The following is a 22771-nucleotide window of genomic DNA, read 5'->3' as shown; positions in this document are numbered from 1 at the left end:
AATCCCAGGCCTTGTGGTAAAGAGAATGCAAGAAAACAATTAGATCACCCTGAAAACATTCCTTGGCTCTGTAGAGTTAGATGATGATTAGTCAGTTATCAGGTGCTACATGGACCAAGGTGCTTACCACAGTGCTAGGTAGAACAGTGAAACTTGCCATCAAGGGACTCGACCTCCAATGCAATGCATGAAGTCTGATGAAATACTATTTGGCCATTAAAAACAACCTGACCTTCAATTTTTTTGGGGATAAGGTCTTAGTATGTTTACCTAGGCTGGCCTCAAACTCCCTGGGCTCAAGTGATTGTCCCACCTTAGCCCCCAAGAACTGGAATTACTGCATGCTCCACTGCTGGGTTAAGAATAATCTTCTCCCTCGTTTTGGGAAATGAACCCAGGGGCACTCTACCATTGAACCACACCTCTATCCCTTTTTGAGAAAGGGTCTTACTAAGTTGCTCAGACTGTCTTGGAACTTGCCATCCTCCTGCCTCGGCCTCCTAAATAACTGAGATTATAGGCATGCATAACTGACCTGGCTTCAGCTAAGATTTGTTTTTTGGTACCAAGGATTGAACCCATAGGTGCTTAACCACTGAGACACATCCCCAGCCCTTTTGATTTTGAGAAAGGTCTCAATACATTGCTGAGTCTGGCTTTGAATTTGATTCTCTTGCCTCAGCCTCCCGAGTCATTGGAATTACAGGTGTGTGCCACTACACAAATTTTTAATGAGACTTACAGTAAACTCATTTACACATTAGAGGGGTTCTGGCTGGCAAACACAAGAGAACACTACGCATGTGACCCAAGAGGGCAGAAGAGAGATGGAAAATCCCCTGTGGTATTTATTCTCCTGGTGTAGAAATTATTGCCACTGCCATGGCCTTGTCTTACTATATTTTCCTATTTCTACAAATAACACTCTTATAACTGGAAAATAAAGTCATGATTCCCATCCAGCACATGCCAGTTTCTGGACTCACCAGAACTCCGAGCAACACTCTGCTACTTATCCTTAGAATATTTTTAGTGGAGGCTAATACATTTTATGGAACAAGGGCAAAGGACACCCCCCCACACACACACACCCCATCCAGAGTTAAGGCCTGCATTCCAGAAACCTGGCACCTGGGTCCTGACAAGAGCTTCCCTCAAACCACAGCCCAGAAACCTGAGGCATTTGGGAACACCAGCAAAGCCGTTGGGAAACCATTATACTTGATCTCTAATCCTACCAACCGATGCAGGGACTACTTGTGCCTTCAAATTTCCTTTCAAATTTTACCCTTGAACACACATACCAATTTCTTTTCCTTTCTCTGTGGTGGGTGCCAGGGATGAACCCAGTGCCTGCGCATGTTAGGCAAGTACTCTACCCTCTCACAGTTTCCTGATGGATTTCTATAGTGTCTTTTTATGTTGGTGAGGCTGGTCTCAAACTCCTAGGCACAAATAATTCTCCTGTCTCAGCCTCCAAATGGCTGGGACAATAGGCCTGTGCCACTGTTCAACTTTCCTTCTTACTTTATCGCTTTCAAATTTTCCACAAAAATAATTTCTGACTAGCCCCACAGTTCTTATCTGTTTGTTAAACATGCCAGGCAAAAACATGTCTGGATGGTCTATATTTACAAATGTGCTGTGATGTCCAAGCCACCCATGTTCCTGTGACCAGATAAATGGCCTCCCTTTCCTGAACTATCTCTACTGATGCTCTGGCAGGGGCACATCCATAACCCCCAGGTCGCTACTTGAACAGGAGGTTCTCAACTTCTGTTGCAGAAACAGCCTGATTTCTCAAGTTCTGACATCTTGTAATGGTGCCTCTTCTTCCTAAGGAGACACAGGCTGCAGGGAACAACTGAGGACGCTTGGCAACTACATTGAGAGCACTTGCCCATCCCCTTCACTTGCCTTCCTGCCTACTTTTCATTTTCCTGTGCTTGGCAGACACACAAAATATTGAATCCTTATGTTAGCACATAAGTGAGAATATGTTACAAATAGGGAAGTAGGCTAGGAAATGACACCAGGGACAGTAGTCAACTGAGTGCCTGTGTCAGGGTCTTCCTCTCCCCCAGCTGTTCCTCCAGGAGGCTTCTGCTGCCACCTCATTTTACCCCAGCCCTCCCTCCTCCCTGCACTCCTGTTCTTTTGTACTTTGTACCACTTCATGTGTCCAAAACAGGATGGGAAGAAAGGGTCCCCCAGAGCAGTGGACAAAGGGCATGCTCTGGGTGAGTGAGAAACATAGTGAGTATATGATGAACAATGCAGTGACAGCACAAACAGATGTTAACTGTGGCATGAAAAAGGTAGGTAGCCATGAGTGGGTAAGATAGGTCTGCGCTGAGGAGTCTGCACAGAGGCTTGGGGTGGGGGTGGATGGGTGGGCAAGCACCTGCAAACAAGGTCTGCTCACATTTGAGTGTGGTTACAGCGAGTACAAACTGCCAGAGTGATCAGAATCTACTTGGGGCTGTCACTTATTCAGGACACACTACTCGGTCTGGAAGAGATAAAGCCAAATTCAGAGGTGGCTCTTCTTAGGAAGCAGGTCTGCAGCATGGGGCCTTTTGTGCCACTTCTGATCATCGGGTGTGTGAGCATCCTTGTTAAGAATAAGGAAGGCTGGGGACAGGGGCACATGCCTGTAATCCCAGCAGCTCGAAAGGCTGAGGCAGGAGGACATTCGAAGCCAGCCTCAGAAATTCTGCAAGAATCTAAGTAACTTAGTGATAACCTATCTTAAAATAAAAAAAAAGGACTGGGGATGTGGCTCAGTGGTTAAGCACCACTGGGCTCAATCCCTAGCACCAAAAATAAATAAATAATGATGATGATGATGATGATGATGATGGAGTGGCTAAGGTATGAGAATCATTTGAGCTTATGATTTTCAGACCAAGGAAATGGCAAGATCCTGTGTCAAAAAGAATAAATAAGGAGGGGTAGACCAGACAGCAGCAAGGTCTGAGCATGGAGCTGCAGAGGCCACCCACCTGTGCTCAGGGGCGTTTTCTTCCAGTTGGAGGTGGCACTGCCCTTGGCAGCACCTGCAGCTCTCTCGGAATGTCTGCCAGTCCTGCTGACCAGGGCTGTGGCTGAGGCTGTGTTCTGCAGTTTGGGCGACTGGCTGAATGTGTGCAGTACACCACGGGGCGTTGTGGCTGAGCCTCGGGACAGCTGGCTAGAGGCCTGCAAAGGAGAGAGGGGACAATGGATCATGAGGGGAAGGGGCAGCCACAGGCAAGATGCTCAACGCAGCCTCTCCTTGTTCTGGCTGACCTCTGCCCACCCACACAGGGTCCCTAAAGTCCAAAATCAGGAGACCAGGTAAGTTACACCAGGGGGAAGGAAAAACAGGGAGAGAGAGAGAAAAACAGAAAGACAGACGCAGGCAGCCTGACAGTCGGTGACTGACGTGGTCGCATCTGCGGTTGGGGGCATGAGGCTCCCGGTGCAGTGGTTCTGACCTGTAGCACAGCCCCGTTACTCCAGTCTCGGGCCTCTCCTGAGCGGAACGCCAACTTACGCCGGGGTTTTATGACCTACACAAATAGGGGTTGAAACTGAGATCAGCAAGGTCTGCTCCACTAGCTGGCCCAGGGTGACCTAGGGTGACTGAAGGTGTGCCCCACAGGACAGGCCCATCCCCTGATGGCAGCACGATTGCCTGCCAGCTTTAGATGCCATATGAGGTTCTTCAGAAAACCTGTTTAGTGATTTACAGATGACTTCCGAGGAAACCAAAATTGCCAAAAGGCAGCTTCAGGTCTACAGAGGATGGGAAGGAGAAGCATTAAAACAATAAAAACAATAAAAACAAAAAACTTAATTTCAAACTTGCTTCTCTCCTTAATTTAGCAAGAATATTTCTGCTAAACGCCCCTTTGGTATCTCAATGTGGCTTTCAGAATAGTCTTTTCAGACAAGAAGTACTTGTCAGCCAGCACACTGCAAGTCAAAGATACAAAATCTAAAGAAACTGCAAATTAGTGTTTTCGCCGCCAAACACCACCATTAAGTGCAATTTAGACGTGCAGTTAACAATCAGGCGGATGAGCGCTGAGTGGGACAGAACATCAGAACATCCTGCCTTCTAGGGACAGCTCGCTGCTAAGGGAGCAGTCCCCTCCTGGGGCAGCCGGTTCTCACCTGCTTCAGGGCCAAGTGGGGGGCAGCAGTGGGCTCAGCCTTGGTGGTGGTTGTGGGGGCTGTGCCCTGCTGCAGGAGGCGCTGTTCAATCTCTTGCTCCTGTTGCAGTGCCTTCACAAAGGCAGCCTTCAGGCGGCTAGTATGCTCCACCTTGAGTGCCTTCTTCTGGTTGGATGTCATGCAGTTCTCGCACATGATGGCCCCGCCCTTCTCCTCCCGCCACCGGCATGTGAAGTCTGTCTTGCACTGTGCACACATGTAGGGCTCCCGGGATAGCACAGCGGCAGCTGCAGCAGCCGACATCCTGCCTGCTGCAAGGAGACAGGTGGGCAACTTGTATCAAAGGGACAGGCTGCTAGAATTTGGGGGCCCTACCACCTTCTGCCAGGACTGGACATGGGACCCCAAGCAGAACAAGAGCAGCAGACAGGGCCATGCTTCCCAACAGGATAGGACACCCAAGCTTCAGGGAATATATATAGTCTGTTCATTGCACACCAACTTTGTGCAGGCACAAAGTGGCCAAAAGTTGTGGAAAACTGTGGGTTGAATATCCTTGGTATCAACACTTCAAAGACATCAGCAATGCTGGTCTGGTTTCCCTATCCTCCTGTTCAACCCACAATGCAAACAGGAGATCTCAGAATTGGAGTTGATAACAATGCGAGGTTTCAACTTGACATGGTGGGCATTCCAACTTAACAGACATGTTAACAGAACGACAGTGCCTTGTGGGTATTAAAGGCTGTGCATTAAAGGGGAGGGGACTTATCCCAGGAAGGAAGCTGAGGCCAAGAGAGGACCCAAGTGATCTCCAGATCACAATGTAGATTAGTGGCAGAGCCAGGACTTGAACCCCAAGATAGGCCTTAGAGCCTGGGCTGCACTGTTTGGCCATGAGAATAAAGTACTCAAAGAGAGCAGCAGGTGGCAGATGTTCTGGGTCCTTGGTCCCTTTCATCTGGAGATAAGAACAATGTCTCTTTGGCTGGCCATAAGGAGAGTCACTGGCATCTGCTCAGGTGCAGGGTAAGTATTCTCATTTGCTTTTTGTTCCTACCTTCATGGTGTTCAGCTCTTGGGGCTTAAATATTACTTGGTCACTATAGGCCACAGCACAAGACCAGGGGACAGCTGGGGACTGATGCTAAGAAACCCTCAGGCTTCCCTTTCCTGCTTGGCCTGGCCTTCCATAGCCCTGAGCACTGAGACATATTGTGGGGCCCATCTCTGGGGAGGTCCCTTGTCTAACAGAGCAGATGGGATGTCACTTGTCCAAGCTGCCTGTGCCCAGGGTCTGCCTCAGGGCCCCTGTTCTAGCCCATAACTGCATTTCACAGGGACTGACAATAACAGCACATCTTGCACACATCCAATCCCAGAGGAGAATGTGACACTTGTTTCCCAGACAGCTGCGGACAGTGTGACCAGTACCAGGTGAGACACCAGGCAAAGCTGTACTGAGCTGCCAGGCCTGGGGGCTCTGAGAGGTGTCATGGGATGCTTTCAGGAAGAACCCAAGAGTTAGGTCCTATTTTGGGCAATGATAGAGGGAGACTGGCCCCTCATGACAGAAGAGCCACTTGCATAGGCAGTTGCAGAGTAGGCAGGTACCATAGTCCTAAGGGGCCTACGGCCCACCCTGGTACCCTAGCAGCCTTTTTGTTATAGAGCACAAGGCCTTCTCCGTGCCCCCTCAGCAGCAGTGTTTTTGCCAACACTTCTTTGTTGCAAAGGGCCCCAAACACAAGCCAGATTGTGCCAGAGCCCTCAATTCCCTGACAGTGCATCCCCTCAGTCTCTCTGGTAACAAACAAGACCATCTTAAAAAGGATGTTGCCTAGCCCCAGGGGGCCTGGTCCAGTCTCCTATGAAGCAAATTCCCAGATGACTGCACTATTCTGGGGTTGTCAGTGGGCTCAGAGACCCTGGGCACAATTATTCTTCAGGAGCCTGGGGAGTGAGAATGCACCCTCCTCATGCCCCAACAAAGTGGTGGGCATTGGAGGACCACAGTTCTGTTGCCCACACATCCTTTTTTTATCTCTGCACCCCAAGTGGTTGGCAGGGAAAAGGTGCTTCTCCTCTGTATATTCCCTATACTACTATTGCCTCAAGTCTGCTGAGTGGGGCCAGTACTGGCCTGAGCTAAGAAACCAGTGGTAAAGCGTCTGAGACTTCTGGGCCCTGACCCAGTTATGCCTCCTCCTCTACTCAAAGCATATGATGTGATCACTTGGGGAAAGAACTGAGGCTCACTGCCCTTTGACCTCACCACCAACTCCATCTCAGGACATAAACTTCAGTCTGTCTGAAGAAACAGGTTCCCAGAAGGCCAACTTTGTGACCCACCTCCTTCCAGAAGTCTCCAAGGCCGTTTCTGATAACAACCCTGCAGGCATCCTTTTCACACTGTCCCCAAAAAGGGTAATGAAGCGAGCCTGGTCCAGGCAGTCGTGTCCCTCCTCCTGCTTAGGGACCGAAAGAACTCAAGCCCATGCTTGCCCAAGGGTCCTGCTTAAGCCTGCCAGCCTCCCACAGATGCCTACCCTTCACCCCTGCCCCATCTGTCCCAGGGCCACTGATGGTGGTTCCCTGGACCAGGGCCTCCCAAGACCCAGTTCTCAGAGGTCCCAACAGGAGAACAGTGTTCTCTTCCATAGCAGAGCTGACAATAAATGGTGTCACATGGTAGAGGCTCCAGTGCCTTCAGCAGCAAGCTGAAACCAGCCATGGCTGCTTACCTTGTGTCTCCAGTAGGTTCTGCACCACCTCCTCCAGGCCAACAAGGTAGATGAACTCATTGTTGGCAGCACTGGGCAGGAAATTCATCTCTGGGGCAGGGGGTTTGGGTGGGGGGATCTCCAGCAGTGTCTTCTCTAGTTGTTTGCGTAGTGCAAGCTTGGCGGCCGCCTGCCGGCTGGCTGGAGACTCACCAGAAGTAACCACAGAAGCCACACTGGTAGGGGTGGAGTTGGCCTGAGCGGAGGCAGCTGTTGTCCCCTTCAGTGATGCTGGGGTGGGCTTTGGGAAGACAACAACCAGGTCAGTGTGCCCAACTAGAGGCAGGCTTCCCCAGACCCCCTGCAGTACCAACATCCCATCAGTTGCACTTGACTGATGAGCCCTTAAAAAAAAAGTAAATCTGAGGACTGGGGGGTGTGGCTTAGAGGCAGAGCACTTGCCTAGCATGTCCAAGGCTCTTAATTCCACCGCCAGCACCCACATCCCAAATCAAAAAACCTCAGTAAATCTGTCTTAGCAGGTTCATGGAAGTCAATGAACCATAGGTTAAGGTGCCTGAAATGAACAGCCCTAGGAGGCAAGTGATAGTCTAAACATGCTCGTGAAGGCTTAGTGGACTCCAATACACTGCACACAATTAAAACTGATACTTTGCCTAATAAGGACACCCACGAGACCACCACAACCAAGACAGGTCTCAGAGGAGGTATGATAGGGGCTGCTTATCCCATGAACATATGCTGGTACTTATCTGGGGTGCTAATGCTCTAGTCAGTTCTGAATCCTTATTGGTGTTATAAGGGAAAGCAGCTCCAGGGCCCACCCTGTCCCTTCACCCTCCCCCCTTTCCCCCATCCTCACTGCTCCTGTACTAGGTTATTGTCCTCATCTGGATCACAGTGGTTACCCCTTCGTGGTCTCCACCTGCCCCACAGTTGCTCACCCCAAAACCCAGAGTTAATTATACCAGTGCCCTTAGCCAGACCCCCTCCTCCAGTCCAGCTGGCAGCAGACTCCAACAATGGGGCTGCCTCTGCCCAACCTCACAGTGCACTGAGGACAGCAGAGACAGGATAAAAGGTTATGGGTAGGTTAAATGGCTTGCCTAGGTAAGTCTTTTGCTGTGCCCAGGAGACCCCTGAGTAGAAATAGGACTGGTCATCATCTCTGCGCTTGAACTCAACCTTAACAAAGGCACGTCCACTGCCCCAAACTGCAGCCTTGCTCTTGTCTAAGGAAGGCCGGCAAAAAGGAACCTCGTCAAAGAAGGAAGAAAGGATGAACATGCTTGTCAGCAAAAGCCCCTACAGACCCAGTAATTTTGTACGTCAGGCAAGGCTCTTGCTTCTAGCCTGCCCGCCTCCGGGTCCTTCCCTTCCCATCCTGCTACCCAGTGGGTGGGGACATATCCTCCCCATCTCAGAGGCTCTGTACAGAGGTGAAAGGACGAGTGGCTAAGAATAGAAGCATTGGTGCTTTGAGAACATCTGCAGACATGCTCTCCTCATACCCGTGCCTGAGGACACAAGTCAGCTCGATTGCGCCTTGGGCAGAGGGCCCTTGAGGGCTCTGGTGCCCCCCAGGCTGTCTCTAGATCCATCTCCCATCTCACTTAACCCTCAAATCCTAGTGTCTCCCATGTGTTACCAGAACATGAATCAGGACAGCAGACCCCACTCATTTTAGCCTGATTTTCACTGGTCCCATCCTTGCCTTCTCAGCAGCAATCCACCTTTGCTAGATGGCAAATCTGCCCATAAGCTTCATACCCCTATGGCCTGAGAAACTCGGGCTGGAACCTTGTGGGAATGTTTAACATACCACCCTTCTCAGAGGGAGCACACAGGCCATATTCCACAACCCTGGGAGACATATTGGTACCCTAGGACCAAATGGGGGCCCTTGGGAGAATACACACACCCCTTCCAGCCTTGGAACAGACCCTCACCTGTGGGAGGTTGACAAGCAGACTGGTGTTGGGGACGTTGGCGACACGGATGAGTCCCTGCTGGATGATTCTCTGTCCCTGAATTTGCACACTGGGCACGGAGGCCCGGGGGGCCAGAAGGAGAGGCGGTGGCCCCGTGGTGGAATGTTGTCGGATGTTGTGGATTTGCTGTTGGGTTAGGGAGGACAAAAACTAAGACAACAATAGAGGGAGGCACAAGGAAGAAGTGGGCACCACAGCCCCAGCCTTAAGACCAGAAAGAGTCTTCCTCTGGAGGTGGTGGTCAGTTGCTGGGGCTGCCAAGCTCCCAAACTTTGTGGCCCTGCTCACCTGGGCCCCCCTGACGAGTGGGGGCATGACGACCTGTGAGCTTGCCTGCGGTCCCAGCTTAGAAGACACTTGCTGACCGCCACGGACCAGGGGTGGCGGGATGACACTGCCAGGCATTCGAGTTGAAGAGGTCTGTCAATGACACCAATGTCCACATTTATGTGGCCTTTTATCTTTTAGAAAACGGATTTATTGCTTTTGTAAAAGAATGTAATTTTTTTTTTTAATGCAGAACAATGAAAACACGAAAAATGAGCTAAAACACATATTTATGTTAAATGCATACTCCCACAAGAGCCATGGAAACCTGGGCTCACACAGGAATGAGTTAGAACAATGTAGTAACACACTGCCACAAGAAACTGGCCTCACATGTGCCCCCAACAGAGAGCACATTAGATGGGGTGAGCACCACCTGTTTGAGAGAGGGCAGAAAAAGCCCTTTTAGCCCTGTGTCTGGAGTTAGTTCAGGCTGTGCAGGGTTGCAGGCCACCCTTGGGAGAACTTGGTTCTTGTTCCAGTCTTGCTTAAGATGGTCACTTGGGGGCCCTCCCACTGTTGACTGTGGTTTTGTCTGTGACATCAATAGTAGCCTGGTTCGGGGAACATATGTATGCTCTTTTTCCCCCCTTTCGCCCTGGGCTATTGGCTGAAGGTCTCATTCCAGCCTTTTCAGAAGGAACAGGCAGCCTGTGCTTCTGTAGGACCCGGGATCAGAGCTTCTCAGGAGCCTGATGGGCCTGTTCCAGACTAGGACAGCAGTACTGCACGAAGGGCATAGTCAAGACACAAGGGGGACACTGACCTGAAGTGATGTCTTGCCAACAGGAAGGTTCTGGGTGCCTCGCACGAGTGGGGGAGGGGTAGTCACAGTGCTCCCAGTGGAGCCAGTGGGCTGCAAGAGAAAGAGAGGAGATTAGAGGTAGGAAACAGGGATAACATCAGCCCCTTTCTCTCACTACAGAGTCACCAACATGCTGTTAAGACTGAGAGGAGAGGATTGATTTCCTTCCTCTTCTCCAAGCACACCAGGCTTTCAACCTGAAAGTGGCCCTGTCTGTACCAAGAGTTGGCCTATTCTATATGAGCCAAGGAGAGATTCTGCAGTAACCTCTCAGCATACTTCCCGGTTGTTTCCTGACTACTCCCACATGGGGTCCAGGCACCGGCTCTGGGCTACACGGGATGGACGTAGCAGCTGAGATAAAGAGCCCTGGGCCTAGACAGTTTAATCCCAACCTTAGTGAGAAAATGCTGGGCATGAACACTTTTTACTTGATTTTACTTGATTAATCCCATTTTTTGGAGTGATGGGGTGGGTGCTGGGGATGGAACCCAGGGCTTCACATATGCTAGGCACACACGCAACCACTAAGCCACACCAGCGGACCATCTGAATGTTGTCTAAAACTACATATTCCCCTAGAGAAGGGAGAGCAACAGACTTGATTTGCTTGACTGAGTCTTTAGGAATTGATAAAGGAAAAAAAGTTCACAGTACAGTGTGCCCACCCACTTGCTAAAAGTGGAAGGGGGTATGACAAACTTCCAAGTCAGACCAGCAGGTGTGTCTCCTGTCTTTTCTCAACCAGCTGTCAGCTCTCATTGTCCTAGGTGCATTGATTTACTGGTTTACTGAAACAGAAATTAAAGTGCACAAGGCAAGTGTATCTGCAACTAGGAACCTTCCTAGAACACGGCATTAGAAAAATCCAACAAAATAAGTTCAACTTGCTCTACATGTTAAACTTCACAAAAGTGACAGAAGTAGCAGGCTTTTTTGGAAATGAGCTCAGGATAGACCTCTAGACTCAGAACTGTGCTTCTAGCAGCACACAGACAATCATTTCCTAGACATGTTCAGTCTAAGAGAAGTGAGTTTTACATAATCAGATGAAATTATTTTGATATCTTCTTACTTGGACATCTTTCTAAAAATTCAAAATGCACACTTGAGTTTGCAAATGTTTGTTTGGACCTGCCCTACATTTCTGGGAGGAAACCTAACTCTCTGACCAGCCTTTTCAGTCTACAGCACTCTGAGGAGGGGTTGTCAAGGTAAGATAGTGGCTGATGGCCCCTGGTTCTGAAAACAGCTCCCAGAGTCCCAGAAGCACATACCTTCTGGGTGGTGGCTTCTTTTTGTATTTGACTCTGCCGCAACTTTTTCAACAATACAAGCTTTGCTTCTTCTAATCTTAGCTCTTCTTTTAGCTGCTTGATCATTCTTTCTCGTTCTTCAGGACTACTTTTCTGAAAGGATATGAGAATGAGGGTTAAGAGAGGGTCCTCAGCAGGGATGAGTGTAGCTGGGGCTGCAGTGGTAGTGTGAACAGAGGAGGCCCTCCCACCACCAAACTCACCAGGAGAGCCTCAGTGCTGGTCTCCTTCAAGGCCATCTTGGTCAGTCCATTCACCCTTGGGCTTGAAGGTTGCTCATTGTCAGAGAGCACAATCACATCGGGGGAGGGTGGTCTCCTTTCAGACTTCATGTCACTGGGAGCAGAGACAAAGGGTGATTAACAGAGCAGCAAACAAGACACACACACACACAGCAAGAAAGTAAGAAAGTGAAAAGCATGTCAATTTGGCCAGACCTCCCTGCTCCTGTCTCTGTCACATGGTCAGCTCTTTCCTTCAGTGTACCCTAAGGCCCATCTGGTGCCAAGGCACCCAGGTCATCCTCTCTCCATGTATCACAGGGCACCCAAATCTGCCAATTCATAGCTAGGCCCCTTAACCCCTGCCTCCAAGTCCCCTGGGCTGAGGGTGTATGTGCTCCCAAGTCTAACACGGACATTTTGGAAAATGCTGTGGCTCTTTCCTTTACCAGGTGGCCTGGTTTTGGATAAAACATTTGGCTTCAGGTCCGAGGGCCCCAGCTCAGTCTCGGTTAGGCTCCTGAGTACTAGGCGTGATGGGATGCCTATGCCTCGAAACCCAGAGGCTGCCACCTGTCTAACTGAAAACTACCTGATGGGGAGGAAGCTCAGCTCTTCATGAACCATTTTTTCTTCTCTGCTCAACTTCTCTTTCAGACATACTAATGACCTCATACCTAACAGTCCATCTGCCTCTAGAAAACAGAAGCTCTTTCCACTTCACAAGGCATCCTGAGGCTGCCTGGCAGACAGTCCTTTCTAGGGCATATATGGCAAGTGGCAGCAATGGCCACAGGTTATGAGACCAACAAGAATACCTCCCAAAGATCCAGATACTCTCCACCCCACCTGATGTATTCACAAACTAGTTTATTTATGACCTCCCCCATGCTCTAATACTGTATAGACTGTCCTGCAGATGACAGGGCCACCCTGCCTGTGATATCCTGTCACCCTATGAACTCAACCCTGACCACCCCACAAGTCCCAGTTCAAACTGCATTATAAAATGCTATGATCACTTTTGTCAACAACCCCTTTGCTTTCTAATGAAAGTGCTTTCCTCCTTGCAATGGTCCATTTTGGGAGCTTACTTTTACTTGTGAACTTGACCTTGGTTCTGTTCCCCCTCTTCTCATTGATGACTCATGGCATCTCCCTACAAGCTGGGCAGTGTCAGGGGGTGACATGGAAGCCCCCATAGCTTTCTTATTTTGTCAGGATACAGTCACAAATATCTAAGTATATGACTGTGAACAAATGCTGTTACATATCAGAATCCAACAACAGTGAGTATCCATTCTATGCTAACTTTGAGCCAGGCTCAGAACTAAGAACCCCATTGCACAATATACCGTTTAACCCATGTGGGACCATATCAGTGTCTGGGATTTTCCCTTTTCTGTGAAGGATTATTTAGGATGTTCATTCACATTTGATGCTATTAAAGCCATAGGGCTGAGTATATGCTTTGGTGTCACTGATATGGCACATGGGGGAGAGGGGAGCCACTCTCAGAAACAACACTTTGCTCCCAAATCAAGCAGCTACATTTGCTAATGACTGACACACTGCCAATTTTCCCCTGTAGATGCTTAGTATTTGGGTTGAAGGAATCAAATTCTTGGTTTTGTAGTCAAGAAAAGCTGCTGAAAACACAAACATGTACACTAGGTGGCACTGTGACCCAGGGAATAAACTTGGATAAAGTTAACTGGAAGTCACAGCTCAAAGTTGTCCCTGCTTTTTCCACTAGACCTCAGCGGGGTATGGAGACAGTCACTAGGATGCAGAGCTTCACGCTACTTTAAGAGCACAAAAAACACTTCCCACCATTCCTGAGGAAGCTGCATCTTCAGGAAGGACATGCACAGAGTACCAAAGGATCAGGCTTTACCACCAATTCCCTAGATTCACCAAATGTCTACTTTGGAGCTGCCTTCATTGCTCTTTTCTGGCTCTCCTTGTTTCACAAGTCAGAGCTCTGTGACAGCTGCACCTGAACACTAGTCCTATCCCTGATCTGACAACTTGCATGGTTGCTGACTGGACTGCCACAGAAATAAGAGGAGTGGACTATAAGTTGGCCGATTCAGTATACAGGCTCTGAGCATGGGGTTCTCATCTAGACATTCAGATGTCTAGAAATGGGTAGTTTATAAATGACCCAGGATATTTATTAAAGTCTCACCCAAATCACCTCCAGATCTGTGCTATCTCTTCTCACTGACACCACCCATGATCAACTTTCAAGGTGACTTGATGGCTCCAATTCCATGCTCTCTGGATGTGCACACAGGTGAACGCATCCAAGGTGAATGGACCAGCAGAGAGCTACAACTTCTGGTCTCTGTTCAGATGGGCTCCCAGGTGAACTGAGGAGCAGTCTAGGTGGCATCTTGTATAGTTACAGAAGACAGACACACTTCCTGGAAACACACAGGCTGAAAACAGCTGATCTCTAGGGGTTTATCACTTTTCATTATCTTATAAAGAGAGGGGTATGCGCTTCTTTCAAAGATGATATCTCTATTAAAACTTGAATTTGCATGAGGAAAGAGGGCAGGGCTAGGGACAGAGGCCACTAAGCAGCTGAAGCTTCCTGAGAGGACCACCCTGACCTTAGTGCTCCCAGTCCCCATCCTGGCTTGAGACTAATCAATAACTCATCCAAGAGATGATGTCACCACCCATCAATGATCACTCTGCATCCCAGCAGCCAGCAGGGAGTGAACTTCCTGTATGCTAATCGGGCCACCAAAAAGTCATGTGACAAAGGCATTTCCCTCCTTGGTCACATGACCCTTTAACAGTGCCTTCCAACGTGAAAACCATGGCAACGGGCGGTTCCAACCGGTTTGTGACACACAGCCTTCATTTTGAGACGGGAGGTAAGGGTTCAGGTGCTGTCAGAAAATGGAGGCGCCAGGCTCACCCCAGGGCCGCAGGCATTTCCTGTCACACCATCCCCCAGGGAACTCTGAATGTGTCCTGAGCACCATGTTATCATCTGCAAGCAGAGTGGGCCACTTGCCCCTCTACTTTCCAAAATGAAAAACTTTCCTAAGCTCAAATTTTTAAAGAAAGGGCTTCAAGATGCTGAGTACCTTTCGGGAGAGTTCTTAATTTAAAAAAAAAAAAAAAAAAAAGTGGTGGTTCAAAATAATTGCAGGCATTATTTCAGAGTTTTTCGGGGTTTATTTATTTATTTATTTGTTTGTTTATTTATTTATGTTGTTTTTAATTATAAAAACCACTTAAGGTCAGGAGAATAAAAGCTGAGGAAATCTAGCCCAATGTGCTGAGAGGAGGGCTGATGCCCATGTGGTCCACTATACTGCTTTTATCCATGGCAGTTCTCTCAGGCATCAACTTTATTTGGAAGATATTTCAGGGCAAATCCAATAAGCCCATCCTGCCTGCCCATCTTGAGAATGTTTATGTAAAATACAGTGATCAAAAGAGATTTTACATGACCTACAAAAATCTTTGCAAACAGGCCAGGCTGTTATAGGTATAAATGTCTTACCACAAGCCAGCAATTTTGTTACCTACCAGGAACTTTAGCAGAGTTTCCTGGAGGGGAGGCTGGGATTATAAACTTCACATTCCAATCACAATCCTACCCCACCTGCACAAGGCTATCTATTGCTCTTGTCTGATCACCAACCAGAAGCCAGCATGTGGTTAATATTTAGCATCTCCTTGGCCTATGCCAGGGAAGGAGTTTTGTGCAGGAAACAGAGAGAGCCGCTACTGGGAGCTTGGACTTCGTGGGTCTCCTCTGAACAGAACTAACTACAAGATGTCCAGGGAAAGCATACTTCATCCCTCACATATTCATTTATTCACTCATTCACCACTCATTCATATTCACTCACTTGCTTAGATTTGCTTTTGAAAGTCTGGCTAAGATTCAGGAGCTGCCCTAGGTGGTGGGAAGAAAACTCTAGTAGGGCTGTCAAGCCAAGGTAGTGGTCATGGTTTGGGCAAGACAGAAAAACTAAGAAATAATGGTCAAAGACATATAAACACAGTAAGATCTACTCTAGACACATCTTACTCCAACAACAGTAAGTCAAAGAAGAAAACTCTGACAAACAGCCTTGGTTTATGAAGCAGGTAAGTATGGCTTCTCCAGAGCTTATGGAAACATAGAACCTTGTGATCTGAGGCCTGGTTGATCAAAGTCTGCATTTTTTTTTTTTTTTTGGAGGGGGTGGTGGTGACAGAATCTCACTATGTTGCCCAGGATGACCTCAAGTGATCCTCCTGTCTCCAGAGTAGTGAGAACTACAGGCACACATCACCACGGCTGGCTCAGGTTGTACACTTCTGTAAATGCTTGCCTTGGATTCCTCTAATCGTTCCACCACACAAGCAGAACTGCTCACACCATCTCTCAGGGCCACACTGATTCATCCTAGCACCCATGTACCCCAAGTTCCTATCCACCAAATCCAGAACCTATGTCCCACACTGTTCAACTCAGTGACACCCTTCTCAAAATAAAAAATAAGGGCTGGGAACATAGCTCAGCAATATAGCTCCCCTGGATTAAATCACCAGTACCCCCGCAAAAGAGGCAATAGTAATAGGGCTGTTCACTCTGAGGGCAAATGCTTACCCAGGAGCCCTTTTACCAGTGCAGAGGATAGAGAAATCTCCTGTGGCCATGCCCATTCCCACCTAGAAGGAGCTATCTGCTTGTAGTCATTCCAGGGTTCTCACGAGGCAGGAATGGAGCATCCTAACATCAGGTCCTGTACTGCCTCTGTAGAGCCAGCAGGTCCATGTCTTAGAGCCAGCAGGATCATGTCTCAGGGGCGCCAGATAGGCCTGTAGGCAGCCCTGAAAACTCAGTGGCAATACCAGACTCCTGAAAAGCCTCAAGAGATTTCAAGGAGTAGAGTCCAACCACAGTGCCCCTCAAGGAGAAGTCTCTAGTCTCAGAGTGATCTTCTGGATCAGAACTGAGAGCTTCCTAGGGTCCCCAATTCCCAAGGCTAGGGAGATAAGGGTAGCAAACAGACTTCTTTGCAGACCTTCCTGGGCAGAGACTACAGAACCTACTAAATCTTTGCAAGTGGGTGCCCAGAGAGTTTTTCAAGGAGAATGAGCCTGGCCCAGAGCAGACAGCCTTGAGGGCAGGGATTGGGCCTGCTGTGTGTGCTGCGGTAGCTAGGACTGGCAGTGCTGGCAAGCAAGGGCCCTGGAGAAGGGTTCCAGGATGAGGCCTATGAGTTCAGGAAGGATACAGCAACCCATATAGGACTGATAATCTCACACATGTAGGAGGCTACTTTCCACATGCACATAGATGCTGAGTTGCTAAAGGAAGTCCAAATCCATTTTACAGGATTTTTGAATTCTGTGTCATTATGTCTTTTTTTAAAGCAACAGATTCTGAAGCCCAACCTCTATCCTATGAGTCTAGGCACTTAGAAGGACATTAATAAAAAGTCCTAATATTCAGATCAACCTTGACAAAGCCTACCTGCCCATTTCCATAGATGGACCAGGCCAGTCAGCCCAACAAGCAGTACCCAGGTGGGTGGAATCAGCCAACCAGCAGAACAGATAGTAGTATGCCAACATTGTTCCTTTAAACCACTAAGCTAATAGGGCTACCAGCCCAGCCCACCCCTGGCGAGCTGATCCACATCCCCACGACTCTGCTTCCTCCTTCAGATTGTCCCAACAGAGACCAACCATTATAGACACTACCTTAAGAAACAGGGAGAGGGCATACAAGAAAAGAGGTTTGAGCAAGTCACCACCTCACTGAACTTTAAAGTTATCCCCACAAAGGGACCAACAGATCAAGACCTGGGGTGACACAGAATAGCTCTGGGAAGGGTGAGCAGAAGACCAGAGCTATGCAATGAAAAAAATGCGTCCCATGAAAGAGAAGGGGAAGACAGAAGGCACCTTGGTGTCAGGCACTGCCTAGAGCAAGACATGAGGGGGGCTGGCGATGTGGCTCAAGTGGTAATGCGCTCGCCTGGCATGCATGGGGCGCTGGGTTCGATCCTCAGCACCACATAAAAATAAAGATGTTGTGTCCACCGAAAACTAAAAACTAAATATTAAAAACTTCTCTCTTAAAAAAAAAAAGATATGAGTCAAAACCAAAAAGAAATTCCATATGCTGCATTCACTGTACCCACTACCACCCAAGAAGCACTTCCAGAAAAGTCCTATGAGAAAGGGGTGGCGGGGGGAAGGGAAGAGTCACCACTGGTTCTCCAGGTCAGTCCTACCACTGGGCAAATCTCATTTGACAGGACCCCGCGCACTGGGTGTGTCAACACATAATTGTGAATTATTTCACAGTCACTTGGGCATGGGACAGTTCACTGGAACCCCACAAGAGCCCATTCTCCTTTCCTAAAGGGTGGCCTTCTTTCAGAGCCACTCAATGTGATTAAAAGGGGAGTTCTGCTACCTATGCACACAGGCTGCAACCCAAAGCCAAAGAATATCTTGACTGGGAGAGGACACAGGCAGTGGACATGATGCCTGGTTCTTTCCCAGGGCCCCAGAGTCCACCTGCTTCTCGCCAGCCACAGGCCCCTCTGCAATTCCTTTGCCTTCCATCTTAGCATCCATTACCATAGTTCCAAGCCCCGTAACCTGAGATCCTCTTGGCTGGGATATCAAGAGAAAAACCCAGCATCTGCTCTGTAGGGGTCTGGGAGTCAGAATACATTTTGCTTCTTTGCCACAGAGGCCATAGAGGTGAACAGCTGGGATGAGATTTTTGAAACCCAGCCATCATTTTTCCTGGAGACTTCAGGTCCAACTATCACTCTGGGATTCCATTATGGTAAGCACTGCTATAGCTATGGCTGAACATCTCAGGAAAGAGGGAGTGAGCACTGTTCCCTTCCTACCCCTAACTGCAGCCCTGCAGCAGCAAATGGGCCCAGGCCCCCCAGTTGGGCCTAAGGGGTACCATACCATAAAGCGCCTGCTCTCAGTATCAGCAAGGCCAGGAGGTATACCCCAGCTTGTGCTGGAAGGTCATCTTCCAGGAATGCAGCAGACCCCCAGGAGTCAAATGGCCAAACTAGGGAGGCCCAGAGAAGCTCACTGTAACAGGAACTACTTTAGGGACATACACTGTGGCTAAGGGCTATAGAGACAAGAGGAAGGCTCCATGGTGGCATATTCACTAGGCCAATGGCCTACCATCTGCCCCAGGAAGCCAGTGCAGCATAACCCTGCCAGTAAATGGTGTAATAGGGAGGGCTAAATTTCTAAGCATGTTCGGCTTAGAAATTCAGGAAGAAGCATTTGATAGAAAAGATCACAATCACAGAGGTGATCCTGTATTTTTTTTTATTTGTTTTGATTATGGTAGAGGGGCAGTACCAGGAATTAAACCCAGGTGCACTTAACCACTGAGCCCCATTCCCAGCCCTTTTAATTTTTACTTTTGAGACAGGGTCTCACTAAGTAGCTTGGGCCCTCACTAAGTTGCTGAGGCTGGATTTGAACTTGTGAACCTCCTGCCTCAGCCTCCTGAGCTGCTAGGATTACAGTCATATGCCACTGTGCCTAGCTGATCCTGTCATGTATGAGAAAATCATCTACAACATCTGCTAACCCTTTGTGATGGCCAACCACCAAAATGTACCCTTTTTTTCTGTAATCTTCAACAGCTCCACAATCACCCCCAGTGAACAGGTAAGGAAGTGGCTCTGAGGGCTCAGGGATTGTTCAAGGTCACAGGGCTGGGACTTAAAAGTATCTTGGGATCACACTAGAGATTGGGCTGCCATATACACCCTTCACTGTGATGGGCCCTCAAAAATGGAGATGCAGGGGCTGGGGATGTGGCTCAAGTGGTAACTTGCTAGCCTGGCATCCGCGCGGTGTTGGGTTCGACCCTCAGCACCACATACAAATAATGATGTTGTGTCCGCCGAAAATTAAAAAATAAATATTAAAAAATTCTCTTTCTCTCTTAAAAAAAAAAAAAAAAAGGAGATGCAGGATTGGACAGGAGGGGGTCCCATGTGAATGTTTGGCTCTGACAGCCATTTTTTCAGGTTACCGAGTACCATTTTTGGAATCGGTTAAAAGCTAATCTTTATTTATATTTGAAGAATCTTAGTAGCTGGCAACATTTGCGTGCTATGTCCTGGAGGTAATATGGAACAGGGATGTGGGCCTCCAACCTGACCAGGAACTTGTTCAGCCATAGCTATAACAGTGCTTACCATAATGAAATGCCTGGTTCTTTCCCAGGGCCCCAGAGTCCACTTGCCCCCAGAAAGGATCAGGGGACTCTCAGAAACAGAAACAAGAGGATAGGGTCATGGCACTCAGGAATCTAGGTTCTCAGAGGGCCTGAGCTCAAGGAGCATGAAGGACAAACAGGAGGATGAGACAGCAACTGCAATATCACCAGCATCCCTCCTGTCTCTGGTGCCTGCACATGTGCAGGCCACACAATTCCTCTAATGAGGCACATGGTGAAACTCCCCAAGCAGAGCAAAGGATGGACTCCTATAGCAAATGAACAGAATCACATCTCTTGGGACAGAGACCAGCTCGCTCATCAACAAAAAGCAAGAACGAATTTACCTGTATACAAACGAAAACCACAAACAAGAAACAAGCTTTACTTTCCAGCTTGCAATGACCACAAACTTTAGCAGCACATGGAAAGTGCTCACATCCTTTCAGACTTCAGGGTTTACAGTTGCTGAATCCTCACTTACTAGCATCTGGCAAATTCCAACGTGTCCTCCTGGCCCCAGGTCAACTGTGCCCATCCCCAACAGATGATGCCTGTGAGGACCACTAAAGAGCTAAATGCACCTCTGCAGCTTTGAAGGGCTGTGGCCCAGTCATCAAACCACAAAAAAGGGCTTAGTTTCTTCATTTGCAGATAGGATGCCATGAATTGGTTATCATGAAATGTGATTAAATTTCAAACTCTGAGTATACAACTTTTCAGTGTTCTGGAACAAAGGGTGATAAGATGAAGCACTCCTTTTGCATGTTGAATTAGGACAGTACCACGAAAAAACCATGTGTCAGCATTTGTGCTACTTGAAGGAAAGACTGACAGATACACCAAGGAAATTCAGACTTGGGGGTTGGGCAAATATTTCCCCCCAAATGTTCAAGACAAAGCCTGTCACTTCACAAAAAAATCCTAGAGGTCAGCGAGTGATCAAGTCCAAGCTTCTAATAGGCAAAATTTAAAATTTTGGAAAACTAATATTTACTATTCACCATGAGTTAACGCCTTCCCAACAGAACAGTGGTGATGTGTAGAGATCTGATTGTGATACAACGATGAAATGTGTTTCTGAATCATTTGTGTAACTCCATAAACTAAGTCATATTGTAAATTAAGTATGCACCTTAGCTATGATGTGATGAGAAGGGCACTTTACCCCTGTGGTCTTTCTCCCTATCTAAGTCAAACGGTGAGAAAAACATCGTCCTAATGGAGGGACACAGACAGAAAACCTGACCAACACTCCTCAACACTGTCAAGATCATCATAAATAAAGAAAAGTTTGACAAGCCGTCTCAGGCCAGAGGAAACTCAGGAGATATAAGGACTAAATGTCAGGGATCCTGGGACAGAAAAAGGGTATTAGGGAAAAACTAAGGAAACCAGAATAAAATGTGAACTTAGTTATTAACAGTCTATGCATATTAATTCACTACTTCTGACAAACGTTTTACAGAAATCTGTTAATAGTGGGGAAACTAGGGTGAGGTGGACAAGAATGATCTTTGCAACTTTTCTGTGAATCAAACTATTCTAAAATTAAAATTTTATTTTATTTTTTAAAATTTATTTTATTTTATTTTTTTTTTTTTGCTTATGAGACTTTGATTTTTATTGATTTAGATTCTAACCAGGAACTGATTTTTTCATCAAATAATTTTTAAATAAAATTTTTTGAAGTCTTCATTTCAGTTAATTCTCCTACTAGTTAGTTTCTTTTGATTAAAATGAAATTCACACAACATAAAATTAACCACATTAGCCTGGCATGGTGGCATGTGCCTGCAGTTCTTAAAATTTTATTTTTAAAACTATTTTTCTGTTCAAAATGCAAAAGAGTCCAATGGATTTTAATATAAGCAAGTATAAAAAGCTCACTAATGAAGTCTCAGAGTCTAAGATGCAATAACTGGTAGAGAACAGCCACTTTTGTTTTGGTTTCACAAAGTGGGGGGGAAATGCACAATTATCCAAAATGATAACTGGAAAGCTCCTCTGTTCTGACTGCTTCTCTATGAGCTATTTGTACTTCCCCCACCACATGCTTCAACTCTAAGAGCATATCACTAAATGCAAAAGCAGAGAGGAGGATCTAATAGTGGTCTTCTTATTAAGCCAAGTATTCAAGAGATTTGCAAAATGCAGTCACCAATTTATGATGGTTTTACTGATGATTTTTCAAATGTATGATAGTGAGGAATCAATATGCATTCAGTAGAAATTGTACTTGGAATATTGAATTTGGATCTTTTCCTGGGCTAAAATACACAATATGATGCTCTTGTCTGATGCTGGGCAGAGGCAGTGATCGTAGCTCCAAGCCAGCCAGGCAATTGTGAGAAGCAGGAGCGACACTACAGCATGGTGTTAAGGTGCTCAGGAGGTCAGGAAGATTCTGTGCATTTTCAACTTGTGATATTTTCAAATTACGATGAGTTTACTGGTATTTAACCCATTGTAAGTAGAGGAGCATCAAAAAATTTTTATTCACACTAGTATTCATAGGCTTATTATTGTCATTTATAGTTGAATAAGAATCTTCAAAATTTCTAACAAGGTAAATGTCATAGATATATCCCACAAATCTAAAGGCTGTTTGGAGCCCAGAGATGGAAAAGGGGCCACAGTGCTTCAGGCAAAGAGATTACTGTCATGGGAACCCACTCAGCCTCATCTGGCTCCATGGTCTAGTTCTCCTGTTGTATCATGGCCCATGTAATTTTTTTTTCCCTGCTGCCAAAGTTGCGCTTTGAAAAGCAAGACTTACTAAAAGTTCAATAGGGCTCACCCCACAGATATGACAGTTTCCTTGCAAAATCTATTCAATCAGATGCCACCAAAATTAGCAACCCTGCTGGGCACAGTGGCACCCATCTGTAATCCCAGCAGCTTAGGAGGCTGAGGCAAGAGGATCTCAAGTTCAAAGCCACTCCTGGCTACTTAGCA

At 47.4% G+C, this 22771-nt stretch overlaps 1 protein-coding gene across 8 annotated transcripts in view; it reads right to left on the bottom strand.

Annotated features, from left to right (window-relative positions):
* The window catches only part of Gatad2a (GATA zinc finger domain containing 2A), a 110671-nt gene that overhangs the window by 1813 nt on the left and 86087 nt on the right, over window positions 1-22771 (bottom strand). For 7 of the 8 annotated variants that reach the window (XM_015489309.2, XM_048794995.1, XM_015489310.2 and 4 more), the window contains 9 exons: window positions 11548-11680; window positions 11306-11437; window positions 9990-10079; window positions 9185-9316; window positions 8855-9022; window positions 6906-7185; window positions 4162-4472; window positions 3480-3554; window positions 3006-3201 (listed from right to left, as the gene is read on the bottom strand). In XM_015489309.2, the coding sequence (XP_015344795.1) occupies window positions 3006-3201; window positions 3480-3554; window positions 4162-4472; window positions 6906-7185; window positions 8855-9022; window positions 9185-9316; window positions 9990-10079; window positions 11306-11437; window positions 11548-11680 (1517 nt within the window). The remainder of the gene's footprint in view (window positions 1-3005; window positions 3202-3479; window positions 3555-4161; window positions 4473-6905; window positions 7186-8854; window positions 9023-9184; window positions 9317-9989; window positions 10080-11305; window positions 11438-11547; window positions 11681-22771) is intronic. The other variant, XM_048794997.1, reaches the window with a different exon arrangement.

Source organism: Marmota marmota, unplaced genomic scaffold (assembly GCF_001458135.2).
Source record: "Marmota marmota marmota unplaced genomic scaffold, marMar, whole genome shotgun sequence".
NCBI lineage: Eukaryota > Metazoa > Chordata > Mammalia > Rodentia > Sciuridae > Marmota > Marmota marmota.
This window is presented reverse-complemented; position numbering and strand designations above follow the sequence as displayed.